Source organism: Aulonocara sp. 'chitande type north' Nkhata Bay, linkage group LG5 (assembly GCF_057382095.1).
Source record: "Aulonocara sp. 'chitande type north' Nkhata Bay isolate Kocher_YH1m ecotype deep benthic linkage group LG5, A_spYH_male_GT1.1, whole genome shotgun sequence".
NCBI classification, from domain to species: domain Eukaryota; kingdom Metazoa; phylum Chordata; class Actinopteri; order Cichliformes; family Cichlidae; genus Aulonocara; species Aulonocara sp. 'chitande type north' Nkhata Bay.
In genome coordinates this window covers 25,020,742-25,036,431 of record NC_141348.1, presented here as the reverse complement: position 1 = coordinate 25,036,431, position 15,690 = coordinate 25,020,742, and the positions used below count along the sequence as shown (strand labels likewise).

Sequence of the window (15,690 nt, the reverse complement as noted above, 5' to 3'; positions counted from 1 at the left end):
CTGCTCATTAATACGCTTCAATACGCTGAGCTGCAGCCGGGAATCACACCTGAGTCAATGAGCTGATCAGCTGTAGTAAAAAAACAAAACAAAGTTTATTTTTTTTCTCAGTCTCTATAGTGACAGTTTTACAAAGCAGTAGTACAGAGGTCATTTGTGAGGTCACTCCTCATTACCTGTTTCATCACATATCTCATGATCTTGGATAGCGAGACAGCTGGCGGCTGGATATCGATTAGTTTTGTCTGATGTCAGTGCACTGCGGCCACCATTGATGAGCTAATCATGACAATGACTGCTTTTCAACACAAATACAGTAACGTACCAGTAAACACGAGAAGATTAATGTGATACGATATGCAAAAAAATTAAAAAATAAAAATCGAGGATGTTCTGTGGCTTTATGTGCACCTCTAGAAGTTTTATAGCACCAGTGATTTATACAGTCATCAACGTCCTTTGGATTATACGTATCCTTACACACAGGATCTAGTGAGCAAACACACATGTGGAACATTTTAGACGAAGAGAAACATGCTGAAATGCAGAAGTGCTTTTCGCACAGGGGTAGCGGGGGTGTACAGAGGGAGAGGAGAGAGGGAGGAGGGCAAAGTAAGACAACGTGATGAGGGAGGTGAAAAAGCGGCAGTATCTGGGTGGGTGGTGTCCCTGATCATCAGCAGCTTCCGCAGCTCTTCCCACAGCTTCCTCCTAATGATGCACACTGGCCACTCAGCGCCGCCACTCCACAGCGAGAAAACTGATCGCGACACAGGTCCGCTAAACACACACAAGCACACACACACACACACACGGAAAAGTCCGTTAAAATCAATCTCATGATTCTTTCTCATATGAGCTATTGTCCAACACAGACAATTAAAATCATTAGAAAGTTATTTTCTATAAGCAGGCTTGTAGAACATTTTGGATAACAAGCCAAATTTATACCATCACTTTAGAATTTGTGTATACTTTACACGTGTTTCTCTTTCATTTATATTTATATTTATTTATATGCCTTTGAAGATTTGGTTTTATTCATTAATTTATTAACCTGCAAGATGAAAATTAGCCTGGCAAACCTGGAATATTTACAGGATGTGTTTAAGTGCTTGTGTTAATTAATATGCACTGCCCCTTTTAAATTAGTACATAAAATATCAAGGAGTAAATGCATGAACACAGGTTACGCGAATCCCACCTCTGAGCAGCTCCTCGTGTGCGCACACAGTCCTCACGCAGACCTCCTTGTTGACGACGTACACCCGCCGCAAACTGAACAAAAACACATGCAGAGGTCACACGTGCGGAGCCAGGAGCAGCTCACAGTCATCATGTCGGTCTTATCAGTCACAACTGCATCTACAGGCAACAGTCTATAGCCGATCTATACTGAATCAAATCCACTGTTGCCTATTTAGTGAGACACTGCACTTCATGGTGTTTCCTCATTACTGCTGAAGTTTGTTTTGAGTCAGCACCACATACGAACTCATAAGAACTAAATAAGGGTTGATCCACGGCTGGATATTGTTCCCAACAAGTACACTATTTAGTCCTGTTTGAATAATGGAGTCTTTGAAATGATTGCTGAGAACAGGCTGTACAATCTTTATCCGGTGAGTTCTTGGAGAGCAGTTTGGCTCCTGGTTGCCTTTTTGTTAGACACCTTGAGACATCTGCATCGTATAAAACCTCATTCCTTTTGTTTTGGATCTGCATAAATGCACTATAGTTCCAGCACATTGTTAACATCAGAATTAACTGTGCTTCAGTGATATTTACATTAGAATAACAGACCAAAACTAGCACAGTGCACGTGAGGTAAATATCCATTCATCAAGACGAAATGAAGCCATGCAGTATTACTCGTAATCACTGCTTTCTGTTGCTATTGTGCTCCTTTAAAAGCACTTACCTGTAGAAACAGAGGCTGTTGAGACACTGCTTGCATGGCTTGTGAACTGAGTAGAGTCGGGTGCAGAGGTACTGCTCCTCTCTGCAATCTGGGAATCAAACAACAGAATCTTTTCTCCACTCTACGTAAAACAACTGGCTTTCTGTTCTCGTCTCTCTGAATCACTTACCGAGAGGTCCAGGCTCCGTGGGCTCTGTCAGGAATTCGGGATCTGTTTTTTTCAAATAGTATGAGACATGCGGCAATTTGCATTCATTCATTCAATCGTGACAGCACTGGGAGTAAATCTGTGACCGATGGGAGGAGAGCTAAGCAGACGTACCTGATTTTCCAGGACGGATCACGGGGTTGAGCTGAACCTGCTGCTGATAGCCTCCACGAGGAGGGTCTAAATAAGAGGAGAGAAACATTTTCCCACTTATACACTTGGCATAACATTTAGAAAATGAGGAAACTGAAAAAAAGAAAAGTAAATGTCTCACCTGTGGTGTACTCATACTCTTGGAATTCTTAAAACAAGCAAGAGAGAAAAATGTTTCATGAGATCAACTGTTAGTTTAAAAAAAAAACCCACAGAAAGTGCTGCACCATATAACGTGAACCACCTGCATGAGTTCACAAGCTTGTGAGTCAGTAATCATGACTTCATATGCAAGATGTTTAAAAATAATAAGATGCAGACTGGTCAAAGTGCTATTTACACTACAGTGCAGTTGCTATGCGAATGACAAACATATGAATCAGGAGAAAGACAGAGAGAGGGGGAGGGCGAACTCCTCGAGGGTGGGTGATACAGCAGAGGATAACGAGGAATTGAGAACAGATGTGGAGAGCGCTGATGTAAACCGATGCTGAGCAGGAACAATGTAGGCCAATATTCCCTTAATTAACTTACCGTTAAAGATATATGGATCCTGGTACTGGGGCTGGCTGAACAGCACAACTGTTGACATCGTAGACAAAGAGAGGAATCACAAAGAATGATGAGAGAAGTGCAGTCGGTGAAACACAAACAGCTCTATCACTGGTGTTTCCTAAGTCTTTTAAGATCACACTCATCTCCTTTAATAAGGCAGCTATGAAGTATGAAACGTTCGCACCTGATAATTATGTGGTTTTTACATCTTCAAGCTCTAGCTAGCACTACTGCAGGACCATTATTGCAAATGACAAGTCACAATCCCATCAAGCTCGGGAACGTGGGGAGAAAGACCGCACATGGCGTGAGGGGTTTGGGCAGGAAGCCTTTCTGCTTAAGCCTAACCATTAGTGAGTGAACACTGAGAAGAATAACACCATTACACCACTACCAGGAGCCTGAACAAGGATCCATGGATTCTTTGCGTTCATGTTGGTTATGCCAAATTCTGACCCTAACCTGAATAACACAGTAGAAATCGAGACTCATCACACCAGGCAGCGTTTTCCGATCTTCTCTTGGCTAATTTTGGTGAGTCTGTGAGAACTCTAGTCTCAGCTTCAGCCATGGCACGTTCACCTATCTTTCTCATTCTGATGCTCGGTTTCAACTTCAGCAGGTCGTCTTGGTCATGACTACACGCCTAGATCCATTTGATTGGATGATTAAGTATTTGGGTTCAAGCAATGGAACAGGTGTACTTAAAAAATGCCAAGTGAGACTTTGTGCTGCTGTATCTCACTATTATTCAGAGCAGCATACATGTGTTATCTTTGCAGCTTTTTCTCAGTTTGACTAAATTTTGTTGCTATTCGAGGAATAGTGAACATAGTGAATAGTGAATAGGAATAGTGATCTTTGTTTTTTACAGTGGGCAGCAATTTTCTGTTAAAATTTGAAAAGTTTCGGGAGGTTTTCGGCATTTTTGGTCGAGAGCAAGGAGTGTGTGGGACTAAACTGGACAACGGTGATAACAGGTGCTGTTGGGGCTGTTTTGTTGTTGAGGTCTGAACATGAAATGAATAAAGGAATAAATAAACGAGTAGTTTGACATTTTTTTAAATGTTGGCAGGGCTTTGTTGTTACCTTTAGACTGAACTATTTATCTGTCATTTAATCTTATTTAAGTTGTTGATCGAGGAGCTTTTCATGCATGATACAGACATCAGAATGGTATCAGTTTCCTTACCTAACTTGAAGCAAGAAAGCAAATAAATCTATTATACACAAATGTCCAAACATTTAGTATTGAGCCTTTGGTGTTACAGAGAACCGATTTGTTTTTTGAAGCTGTTTCAGCTGGTAGAGGCCTGTGGTGCAGTTACCTGGCATGCAGAGTAGCAGGAGGACTCTCATGGTCGCTCTGGGAGGTAGACTGACTTTAACACTGGAGGGAAAATGAGAGTATTAATCAAGACAAAACAACATGAGGGGGATAAAGTGCTCAGTGCTGGACACTGCTTTGGTCTCCTGAAAACTCGTCTCTTCTCTTTCCCCCGTCCTCCGTCACCTTTCCACCCCCCCATACTTCTGCCCCCCTTAAGCCATCATCCCCACTGTGACCAACACCACCACCTCCTCCACCGGGGAACTGTGGCAGCAAGAATGTGGCACGTCTTCCTCAGAACAAACTTTCTGTTTTACAGCTTTTCCTCGCAGCAGCACACAGTCCGCATTCCAGGAAAAGAAACAGAGGACCCCTCGACCCCACCCCACTCTCTTTCTCTCTGGGTTTTCTTCATACCTCCCTCTTTATGCCTCCTCATCCTTCATTTCCCTTCTGTCGCTCTCACTGGTCATTTCCTACCAGCCCCCCCTCCTTTCCCCCCTTTTCTTTCTTCTTTACCCGACCAAGCAACAGAGCTTTTTTAAAAAATAAAAAAACACTCTGAATCCGTCAGTGACATTCATGAAGTCACACTGTTACATACAGTAAAACTCATTACCTTACACTGACTAAAGTACTTTTCCACTTTGTGGAAAGTATGAACGCTCCTCCTCCACAGCTGCTGCTGCACTGTGGGCCACTTCATGCACTAAACCTGATTGTGTGGTACATACACAAAACCCACTCTTTTCTTTTCTCCCTCCCCTTTGTTTGTGTGTGTTTGTGTGTGTGTGTAACTAAATGCAGATTTTCTAGGTCACATTTGGACACAAAATCTGTGAGTAAAACACTTTTTGCACAAGTTGTGCATGCATGCCAATTTGTGCATCTTTGTGTGACACTAAAACACACACACACACACACACACACACACACACAGAGTTCTTGGTGTGCATCACAGTGGCTTTGGGAAACCATATGTTTTCACATCACACATCTGGGAGCCATTACCCCCCCCCCCCCCCCCCCCCCCCACACACACACACACACACATACACAAAAAAAAACCACAATCAGGAGATGCTCTGCTGTCATCCATTTTTGCACTATTTGGTTTTTTATAGTTAAAAAAGGGAACACTAATGAATCATTTCTGCATATGCCCTCATCGACCCCTATTCTCTGGAAGCAGCTCAATTTCCCCCCACTCAATGACAGAGAGGCTGGAGAGAGGGTTTAGTTTTCACCCTCTCACCAGTGCCATCGCTGCAGTCCCTCCTCCTCCTCCCTCTTCTTCTCTCCAGTGAAAACACAGGACCACATGTCAATTCTCAACAGCCATTAATATACACCCAGAATATCCTCGGCTATTTTTGGTTTGCATTAAGCAGACTGATAAGCGCCAGGAATGCTTTGAAGTCCTTTTAAGACTCACCGCACTGCATGAAGTCTGTGCACAAAAAATGTCTCCTGATTTTTTTTCCCTCCTCCATAACCTTCAGCATAAATGCAGTTTAGATCAGGTAAAGTCTATAACTCATTTCATACTTGCATTTAGTAATAGTAATAATAAAAAAGAAACAAGAAAGTCAAACTAAACCAGTCATGCGACTTTTTTCAGAGATCTTACCCAACTTTGACTCAATTCGCTCCGACTTTCTGCCGCTCTCATGCGTCCTGTGAGTGCAGGAGGACTTCCAGCGCCACATTGTACCACCCCGCATCTGCAGTCTCCTCCCCGTCCAGTCCAGCCCCGGCCTCCAGCAACGACCAGCAACAACCCTGTCAGTGAAGAGCTATGCAGAAGTGGAAGCTATAAACGCTATGAAAGTATGAAATCGAAGGGTAAGTTCACATGATCCGTAGTGCTAATTTCCAGCTCCGTGTTTTATTCTTGTGCTTCCAGGATAGTTTAGCATGATTTACATTTCTAAAAATAATCCTCATTTTTCTTAATATGGGCACTGGTGCAGCCCTTTCATGTAGTTCATCTACTGCTTGAAACAAGACTTTTAGCTATCTTCCCATATTATTTTTAGATGGCTTTTTTCTGATTGGATGGCCTGTGCAAACAGAAGGTCTGGACAGCGGGTGGGTGGGGCTTCTGTGCTCACAGTCTGTGATGTCCCCCTTTCACTGATAAAACAAGTGACAAAAGTACAAAAAAAATTTTCACCCAGAGCAACTAATTGTTTATTACCTTGAACCTTTGGCAATGTTTAACACACATGTGAGCGCACACAAATGTACAGTATAACACTCCTAACATATCAGGGTTGAGTCACACCAGTTTTTTGGTCCTTTTTTCCTGGCATTGATGTCTTGTATATAATGTCAGCACATATAAATACCAGCCATGTTTTCCTTTATACAATACAACTGCATGTGGGTCCTTGTTAAATTCTGTACACATAGAAAGTTTTTAAATAATCAGGCCTCATCACATCTTAAAGACCTCGTAGATCGCTCCCAGACTGCAGGCTTAATTGTGGCAGAGCCTTCAGCTTTAAGGTCATTCTTCTGTGAAATCAGCTCCCAGCTTGGTTTTGGGAGACAGACCTCCTCTAAATTTTTAGATTTTAAGCTTTTTGGTAAAGTCAGGGCTCGATCAGGGGACCCTGCTGCTGCGATAGGCTCAGGCTGCTGGCAGACTTCCCATGATGCACTCTACTCCACTTTTTTTCTTCTTCTCTCTCCCACAGTTTGTTTCTTCTCTGTCCCATCATCCCACAGCTGGTCTCTTCCAGATGGCTGCCAGAGGCTTGTTGGGGTTTCACTCTAATATCACATTGTATGAATTTGCACTTTATAAAGCTGAACTCCTTTCTTGTGTAAATAAACTCCAGTTTATGCCAAAATTAATTTTAAAATGAGGTTTGTGGGCAGCGATAGCGTTTTCTGTCTCTGTACATACCCACAGCACTGAAAGCAAAGCTCTGCATTGAGTCCTCCAGAGATTAGTCTGCTGTACAGATGACAAACTCCATTTTACAACATAAAGCAGGATTTTAGTTCCCCTTTAATTACAGTCAACATACAATAAGAGTTTTATTGCTGGTTGAAAAAGCTTTGAAATGCTTCAGATGGTTCAACTCATTTGGCTCTGCTCAACAGTGACACCCAGAGGACACCGAGTCAACGTAGTAGGATGACAGGAGAAATAATCACAAGTGAAAGACCGCAACCAGAATTTAAACTTATTTATTTCCATCAAAACAAAGACTGATGTCAGTTTGCTGGAAGATCTGAGGGAACGTGCCTGTGAACCAGCTGCTAACATGAAAAGCAACGAGCTAAAAGACACACAAAGAAATGCCTGGATTTTACTCTGCAGCATCAAGTACACAAACACACAGTAGAGTTGGAGATAAACACCTATTTTATGGTACATGTAAGACTCAGACGCTCTCTCTCCTTCATACTGTACATGAGTGTTTATGTCACACCAAGTTCTCCAACCACACACACACACACACTTCTGCTACAGCTGACTGCAGGATGTCGTGGTGGTGGTGGTGGTGGTGATACATGGTGCACTGGCCCAACAGACCTGAAGAAGCATTTTTTGATCATTATATAACTTAGTCATGGAGGGATAAGAAGATCCAGAGGATAAATGAGGTTTCAGACAGCAGCTGCTGTCTTCTTCTTGTATGTGGCCATCATCTTCTTGATCTCAGCGATAGCTTTTCCTGGGTTCAGGCCCTGACAGGAAGAGCACAGAAAACACAAAAGCTTATTCACACATCTGAGTAGACTCTGTACGAAGCTGCTCAGATGTACCTGAAGTGTCAGCAGTGCAGAGAGCTTACCTTGGGACAGGTCTTGGTGCAGTTCATGATGGTGTGGCAACGGTAGAGCGAGAAAGGATCCTGCAGCTTGGACAACCGTTCTTCTGTGTACTCGTCTCGTGAGTCAATCATCCAGCGGTACGCCTGAAACACGACAAAGGTTTACTACACAGCCTTGCTGATTCAGACTATAACAGACCATCCTGCATATTAAAGTGCTCAAACACACACCTGCATGAGCACAGCAGGCCCGAGGTATTTGTCTCCGTTCCACCAGTAACTTGGGCAGCTGGTGCTGCAACAGGCGCACAGAATACACTCATACAGCCCGTCCTACATGGGAGAGAAGCAAGTAAAGATATGTTTCCTTAATGTGCTGGAAGCCTGAATGTTATGGGACAGTGAAAAAACAAACAAAGACAAATGTACCAGCTTCTCCCGGTCCTCCACAGACTGCAGGTACTGTTCCTTCCCTTCCTTGGACTCATCCTTCTTCTTCAGGTAGGGTTCGATGGACTTGTACTGGGCGTAGAAGTTACTCATGTCCTGCAAACACATTGCTACACTAATGAATCCACCAAACTGAACTGTCTACTCAGGTGGCTGCGGCTCAGATGATAGAGGTGGTCGACTACCAATCAAATGGATCAGCTGATCGATCTCAGGCTCCTCCAATCCACGTGTGGAAGTATGTGTGCGAATCACTCACATTTTATTGTAATTATAATTTTGGCTTCCAGTGACTATTATAGCAAGATAAGACCAATAAAACGTTTATTATCAGCCTAATTTTTATTTTCCTATTTATTTAAACTTTTTCTAAGTCTATCATCTTTAATAATCATTGAAGATCTTAAACAATATGAATGTGCAATTATGATTTATTGCTGTAATCAAGCAGCCTTACGTTCAAATGCTAAAAAAACCCCTAAAAAAAACCCCAAACTGATCTGCTATTATTAAACAAAATCTACCTCAATTTACATTTTGCTGGCTTTTAGCTTCCACAGAGAAGCAGTGAGCAGTAGCTTCTTCACACCCAATCAGTTCAAAGCAACATTTAACAGTCGGGTCTACTGATCATTAAAAAGGGATGCCCAGGATTAGTCGACCACACAATTAAGCATTGCTGTCCTTGCTAGCTGGCGGCAGAAACACTAGTTGGTTAAACAAATTATTCAGATTTTATTTGTGCACGTCGCTGGTTAACAGCAGGGTTTTACATTCATCCAGCCACCCGACAAACAAGAACCACCCCTCTCCATCCCTCCTCCTCTCTGTGTTGGGAAGGTGTTAACAAGAAAGACGGAATGTCAGACAATGCAAATTCAGCCCCTTTATTAATCTCTTGAGTGTTTCTGATTTTTAGAACAGTCTGATTGATTTCTCCTTCTCCTGTTTAATCATCTAGAAAATTAAGAATCAGGAACATCCGCATCACATAATCTACAGCACCAACACTCCTAAAAAGACATCCACGCATCTGATTCATTAGATCTGGCTTAAAAAAGGTTGGAAATAAAACGAATAAAGAAAAATGTAACGGTTTTCATGAATGCTAATGTGTTTTTTCACTGTTAAAAACAAAACAGTGTAACATTTGTTATTGCAACACTAAATTTTGCACATGCAAAATAAAAAAAGCAACCAGCTGTTAATGACTTTAAACTCTTAGCACTTGTGTGTGATAATGTGATGGCTGTGCTAGCTTATAAAAGAGGACTGTGAAGTAAATGCTTCGTTCCAGATGTTCACAGATGTTCGGTGAAGCTGACTTACAGGTACCAGGTCCTTGACGACGTACATGTGTGGCAGAGGGTAAATCTTAGTCGGCTTGCTGAGGCTGGAGTCGATCTTGTTGAGGCAGGCGAGTGTGTTTCCTCCATTGATGTTCATCGCACAGGACCCACAAATACCTGGTTAAAGCAGAATAAAAATTATAATAACAACATTTATTATTGACATTTAACTTTTGAGGACAACAACAGATGTGGTACAACCGGTCTGTGTGCAACTCTTGCTTGTGGTGTTGTTGCTCGTCAACCAAACAGTGAAACTGAGTAATAAAAAACAATGACAATGCTGTCTCTGCTTTTCATACTGTATTTCGTTTTTACCGTTAATGTTTTTTGGGGGGTTTTGCACTTCTTACTTTGAGCTGAAAAGATGGGCTTCTTAAAGATGGGCTTTGTCAGTCTTCAAGAGTATAAAAGCTTTGACTCAGGTGCTCTAGACTCTGTAAACCCCTTTTAAAGGTGCAACTCCAGCCCCTGTGTTACTGACCTTCTCTGCAGGAGCGACGAAATGTCAGAGTGGGGTCAATCTCATTCTTGATCTTAATGAGCACATCGAGAACCATTGGGCCACAGCTGGATGAAAAAAACAAACAAAAACACAGTAAGTTAAAAAAAAAAAAAAATCTGTAACATGAAATTGTCAAAGCAGCTTGTCTGATGTGTTTACTTGATCAGCTGAAACCCAGACAGATCATACGGCTGAGCAGCATTACTCAGCATTGAGCAGTGTCACGCTGACAAACATGAGCTGAGAGAGTTTAATAAAGCTGATTAGAGAACAGGTGAAGGAAGAGGACTGAAAATATGCCCGGCTGTCAGGGCCACCTGTTACTGTTACTGAAGCCACCAGAAAGCATTAGTTAGGCCATTAACAATGCCCTTTGTTTAGACCCGAATATATTCTCAGCAACATCCTAACCAACAAACATCCTAACCTGTGAAAAATGAAGACTCTGCTGGGATATCTGGGCTAAAATGGAAAGCTGCTGGACTGTTGGGTTTTAATAAAACTTTCTCTAATCAATGACAGGAAATTGCTCTGCCTGGATGCCAGATGTCCAAATCTATGACACTCACGTGTTGAGGTCAATCTCATAGGTCTGCATTCGGGGTTTGTCCCCTGGAGTTTCTGGATCCCATCTGTACACCTGGAACTTCTTTACCCTGGGCTGCCCTGCTGGAGCTGCTGCTGTCTGTGCATACCGTACCGCCTGATCACAGGGAAGACAGGCGAGAAATCAAATATAATAATAATTTCAAACAAACAAACACACACACACACACACACAGACTGTCCAAGCCGGGGCTCGAACCGGCAAACTTCCGATTACAAGGCGAACTCCCAACTCTTGAGCCACGATCGCCCGAAGTCCTCTTCAATCATGACCAGGATGAAGTACCTGCTCCAATCACTAAATTTAGCGTTGTCTAAATAACCTTTAATCAATACCAATAAATATCCTGTATTAATAGCTGTCAGACATGGTTTCATAAAACACAAACTTCATTGCAATAGAATAATGCCATCATTTTTTTCGGATTATCTTTTTTAATATATTTTTCTGCACAAAGCTCTATTATTATTTACTTTTAGTGTTAGACATACATTCCAACACATTTAGCGTTAACCAGCCGAACCATAATTAACTTAAGTTTAGCTAACAACTACACTATGTAACCCGGACTTCAGAACATAGACGGAACCCTCACGTAGAGAGCTGTAACCGGTCTAAACGCTGACACCGGGCCGGCTGATGACAGCAGCGGTTCACGATGAAACTATTTACTTTTCCATAATAACCGTCAACATACCAAGAGTCCTGCGGGAGAGCGGAATGCCAAAACACCGCACCGAGTCAAGGACGTAAAACTGGCGACCGACATTTTGAATGGTCTCTCCTTTGACCTCCGCAGCTCGCTAGCCCAGCATTCAACTCAGTGGGTGCGTTTGCTTTGTACACCGACGTGTTTCGCACTGACGCAAACACGTCCTTTAGAAAGTGTGTATTTTTACGGATCTGTAATCTAATGTTTGACATCTTATTTTCAGACTTTTGTTTTGTTTTTGTTTTGTGAACCGTAGCCGTCTGGTGCAATTGATGAAGTTGTTTGTGTTAAATTAGCCCGCGCGCCGCCTCTGACAGAATTTTAAATTGAACGTACCCAGAATGCGCCTCGGTTTGTCGACGTACGGCGTGCGGAGTTATTGAGCTCTCATAACACCGAGAGTGCTTGGTTGGAGGTCACTTATTACGTGTTTATTCGTTTGAAAGTGGACACTGCGGTGAGGTGACGGGGGGACTGAAATGGTGTTTTTGACGCTGTCTTGTTGGATCAGAAGCCGAGGACCCGACAGATACTGGAAGGTCCAGGAGGTCCTCAAGCATGCACGGGTACGTCTATTGCTATTTCCTGGAGTGATAGCTGCTAGAGCTCATTCATGATGTTTGTAGAAGCTGTGGTGTTTTGTTTATTGCATCCTCGTCGTGTTAAAGACTTGTAACAAGTGTTGTTGTCACGTCTCTGTCATTTCTTCCAACAGCACTTCAGAGGCAGGAAGAACCGCTGCTACAGCCTGGCCGTGCTGGCTGTCAGGAGGGCGTTCGTGTACGCCACCAAAGCTCGGAAACTTAAGAAGCGCAACATGAGGACGGTAAGAAGACCCAAATATTACTGCATGGCATTTGGATTTTTTTCCTGATAGTAGCAATCGTAGTCTAAGTAATAGACTTTTCAGCAGATTCTGGGTGCAAATATATTTAAAACAAACACTAATGATTGCTTTTTGCTTATCAAATGATTCCTGACTGGCGTCATGACCACCTAAAGGATCCCCAAGATAAATCAGGTGCACCACAAGATGTCTAAATTAAAGCATGTTGTTTAGATAACTGGTTATATTTTCTTTATTTTTTGGTCGGTTTAATCAAATACTTGATATTTTCACTCCATTAGTCCGCTATATAATAATTAAATAGAAAATAAAGCTTTGGGCTAGTTCCGCAGCAGTGTCTACATTACTAACAGGCCACTTCATTAGGGACACCTGTTCAACAGCTTGTTAACGCAAAATATTAGTAAGCCGATCACTTGACAGCAAACCAGTACATTCAGGTGTCTTGACATGGTGAAGATGACCAGCTCAGGTTCACACTGAACATCAGAATGGATGAAGGAGGGTGATTTCAGTGACTTTAAACATGTTGTGGCGTTTTGTGCTAGACAGGCTGGTCTGAATATTTCAGTTGAGCTGCTGGGATTTTCCAACACAACCATCTCTAGGGTTTACAGAAAAGGGTCCAAAAAAACCCAAGAGGAAACAATGCAGTGAGCGGCAGTTCTCTGTGTGAAAGTCCTTCGCCTGAGGTGATAGGAAGGCGAGATTAACTAAAATCACCTCGCATTACAATTAAGGGTTAGAGGATATCTAAATGAAGACGACCACAGGGGGTCCTGTCCACTAAGAGCAAGAAACTGAGACTATAATTTGTACAGGTTCAGCAAAATTTCACTGCAGAAGATCAAAAACACCTGGTCTGATGCATCTTGAATTCTGCCATGACATTTGGATGGTAGGGTCAGAATTTGGTGTGAACAACTTGGAAGCACTCCTTCCATGTCCACACATACACTGATAAACACAGTTCCACCCCCCATTTCAAGGATAAACCACCACTGTGCAATAACCCAAACTGTATATACATAACACTATTTATTTTTTTTACCAGATTGTATTTTTGTACACTTTATATTTTTTCCTGTAAATACTGCTCATATGCATATAGTGCTGCAGAAACTGTGCACCCCCCCCATGTATCTCATTGTACATCTGTATAATGACAATAAAGTCATTCTATTCTATTCTATTCTATTCTAAAACCTCAGTTCTGCTCCATGCTGCTGACTTATTTTGATTAAATTGGGAGAATTTGAAGTCAGGTCAGCACTTTGGGCTCTTTGTCCTGATCATCGAGCTGTTCCTGAGCAATTTTTGTAGTGTGTTGGGGGGTGTTCTCTGGCTGGGTGAGGCCACTGCTGTGCACTTCCCAGCAGAACTTTGCAGTATAACAGGATGTTGTTCACTTCCTCTCTTTGGATTTAATATTGCAGCTGATTGGTGTGTGTGTGTAAGATTAGAAATCAGTTTGCTTCAGTATAATTGATCCTGTGTGTTGTCCCCTTGATTCATCAGCTCTGGATCTCACGGATTGCTGCAGCAACACGAGAGCACGGCATGAAATATCCCGCCCTCATGCACAATCTGACTAAGGTTGGCTTTACTAGATAGTTTTGCAGCTCATGTATTTTTAAAAATTCTGTTGGCTCACTCTTCCTTTTTCTCACCATATAGAGCAGCGTCCAGCTCAACCGTCGCGTCATCAGTGATCTGGCCGTTACAGAGCCTCGGTCGTTCCTCTCACTTGCAAAACTGGCAAGGGCTCGGCAACAAGAAGGCTTCAGGGCAGCACTGGGTGACGGCAAAGAGCCTTCTGGTGTGCTCTCCCGTGTAGTTATGCTGCAGTAAAGGACTTGCCACAGTTATGGATAAATGATTGTTTTTTTGGGGGGGCGGGGGGGTTAAAGAACAGCGTTTATTTAAAAAAAAAAAAAAAAAAAAAAATTGAACTGACACAGACACCTCATTTTAGGATTTCATCAAAATGTGTTTCTTGTATGATTCGTTTAAAGAATTGCATTTGTGTGTGGTGATTCATGATCGCTCGATCAGAGATCCGGCTTGAATTCGAGCTGTAACACAGGTTGTCTGTTTGGGGAAAAACAGGAATTTTACAGGCCGATCAAAAAGTAATCGGTTTTGTGACACTTCTGCTGGTCCCGTGCTTCTTGTTGGCTTTATATTTGAACAAGTCAATAAGGAGTCTCATGTTAACGAGCTTTCCACTGGTCTCTCGTAGAAATGATTTTTGGAGAGATTTTTAAAATAGTACCAACAGTGTATCATTCCTGAAGTAAACTTGCCTACAGCAGCACAGCTCATTATGTGTGCAGTATTTTGACTCCTGAACTTCGAGATCAGTATCTCTGATTGTGTTCTTCATACGAACTTCATGTATAAAACCCGTAAATCCAACTTTCACTGGTATTTATCAATGGCTGCACAGAATCCCTGGCAGGAGGTAAACTTAAACTTCCTAAAACAGGAATGTGTTGCCAACATGTGGTGTCACCTCCTGATTACCTCCAGTGTCTTCACACATGGTCTTGTTATCATTTCCATAAACCTGTTTATCATATGCAACCTTGAGTTATGACTGAAAGTTTTTCTTTTTGTTTGTTTTTTAAGGTTGGCCTTTTTTTGTTTCTGTGTAAATATGTGTTTTACCACCTTTTGTGGGTCGGTTGTCCTCTAAATGTTTAGCTCATTAAACATTTTTGATATATATTCTGGTTTGCTGTCTTTCGTCAGATTTTTTTATTTTAAGGATTTTATTTACTTTTGTCCTGATCAACAATAAGCTGAACTCGGTTCTGCTCAATATTTATTTTATCTTCTTACAACTTATTGGTGTGGGCCTGCACAGCAGCTTCTCATGTAGCCCCTTGGGAACATAAATTGCCCACTCTTGCTCTGGAGCATGAAGTTGTTGGAAAACAGAAGGTTAAAACTGAAGTGAGGAGATTGTTTTCAGTGCAGAGTGTTTGCTTTAAATTTTTAGATTTGAAGTTTAAGTAAATCAAAAATAGATTTGATATAGAAAACCTGGAAACAATCCTCTGACACTTCAATGACTTTCAAAAACAGAAACAGCCTGATGAAACCGGGGTAAACGTCCTTTCGAGTGAATTGTATGCTTTATGATCCTTCGGGGCTACCGTATCGTGTGGGCGGGGCTACGTCAATGACCTCTGCTGAGGACTACTACGTTGAGCGCCAATCAGAAGGAGAAGTACTTGTTCTGAGCCAATCCTGGCTG

The 15,690-nt window shown here is 42.2% G+C and overlaps 3 protein-coding genes across 4 annotated transcripts; 1 reads left to right on the top strand and 2 right to left on the bottom strand.

The window, feature by feature from the left end:
* Window positions 1-71: 71 nt before the first annotated feature.
* Window positions 72-5,910, bottom strand: mfap2 (microfibril associated protein 2). 2 transcript variants are annotated; one of them, XM_086292419.1, is made up of 9 exons: window positions 5,798-5,910; window positions 4,166-4,227; window positions 2,817-2,864; window positions 2,404-2,430; window positions 2,244-2,309; window positions 2,091-2,132; window positions 1,922-2,009; window positions 1,205-1,278; window positions 72-780 (listed from the first exon to the last, which is right to left on the bottom strand). In XM_086292419.1, the coding sequence occupies exons 2-9, from the start codon at window positions 4,194-4,196 to the stop codon at window positions 677-679; spliced, it is 480 nt and encodes a 159-aa protein (XP_086148545.1). In that variant the 5' UTR covers window positions 4,197-4,227; window positions 5,798-5,910; the 3' UTR covers window positions 72-676. The 2 variants fall into 2 exon arrangements, with proteins under 2 accessions (XP_086148545.1, XP_086148546.1); XM_086292420.1 differs by lacking the exon at window positions 5,798-5,910 and adding an exon at window positions 5,603-5,789.
* A 1,442-nt stretch (window positions 5,911-7,352) lies between these two features.
* sdhb (succinate dehydrogenase complex, subunit B, iron sulfur (Ip)) lies at window positions 7,353-11,720 on the bottom strand. The gene is made up of 8 exons (XM_086292413.1): window positions 11,567-11,720; window positions 10,832-10,965; window positions 10,242-10,327; window positions 9,738-9,874; window positions 8,388-8,504; window positions 8,190-8,291; window positions 7,980-8,102; window positions 7,353-7,872 (listed from the first exon to the last, which is right to left on the bottom strand). The coding sequence occupies exons 1-8, from the start codon at window positions 11,636-11,638 to the stop codon at window positions 7,792-7,794; spliced, it is 852 nt and encodes a 283-aa protein (XP_086148539.1). The 5' UTR covers window positions 11,639-11,720; the 3' UTR covers window positions 7,353-7,791.
* Window positions 11,721-11,878: 158 nt separating this feature from the next.
* mrpl20 (mitochondrial ribosomal protein L20) lies at window positions 11,879-14,324 on the top strand. The gene is made up of 4 exons (XM_086292414.1): window positions 11,879-12,147; window positions 12,297-12,407; window positions 13,947-14,024; window positions 14,106-14,324. The coding sequence occupies exons 1-4, from the start codon at window positions 12,061-12,063 to the stop codon at window positions 14,277-14,279; spliced, it is 450 nt and encodes a 149-aa protein (XP_086148540.1). The 5' UTR covers window positions 11,879-12,060; the 3' UTR covers window positions 14,280-14,324.
* The last annotated feature ends 1,366 nt before the right edge of the window (window positions 14,325-15,690 follow it).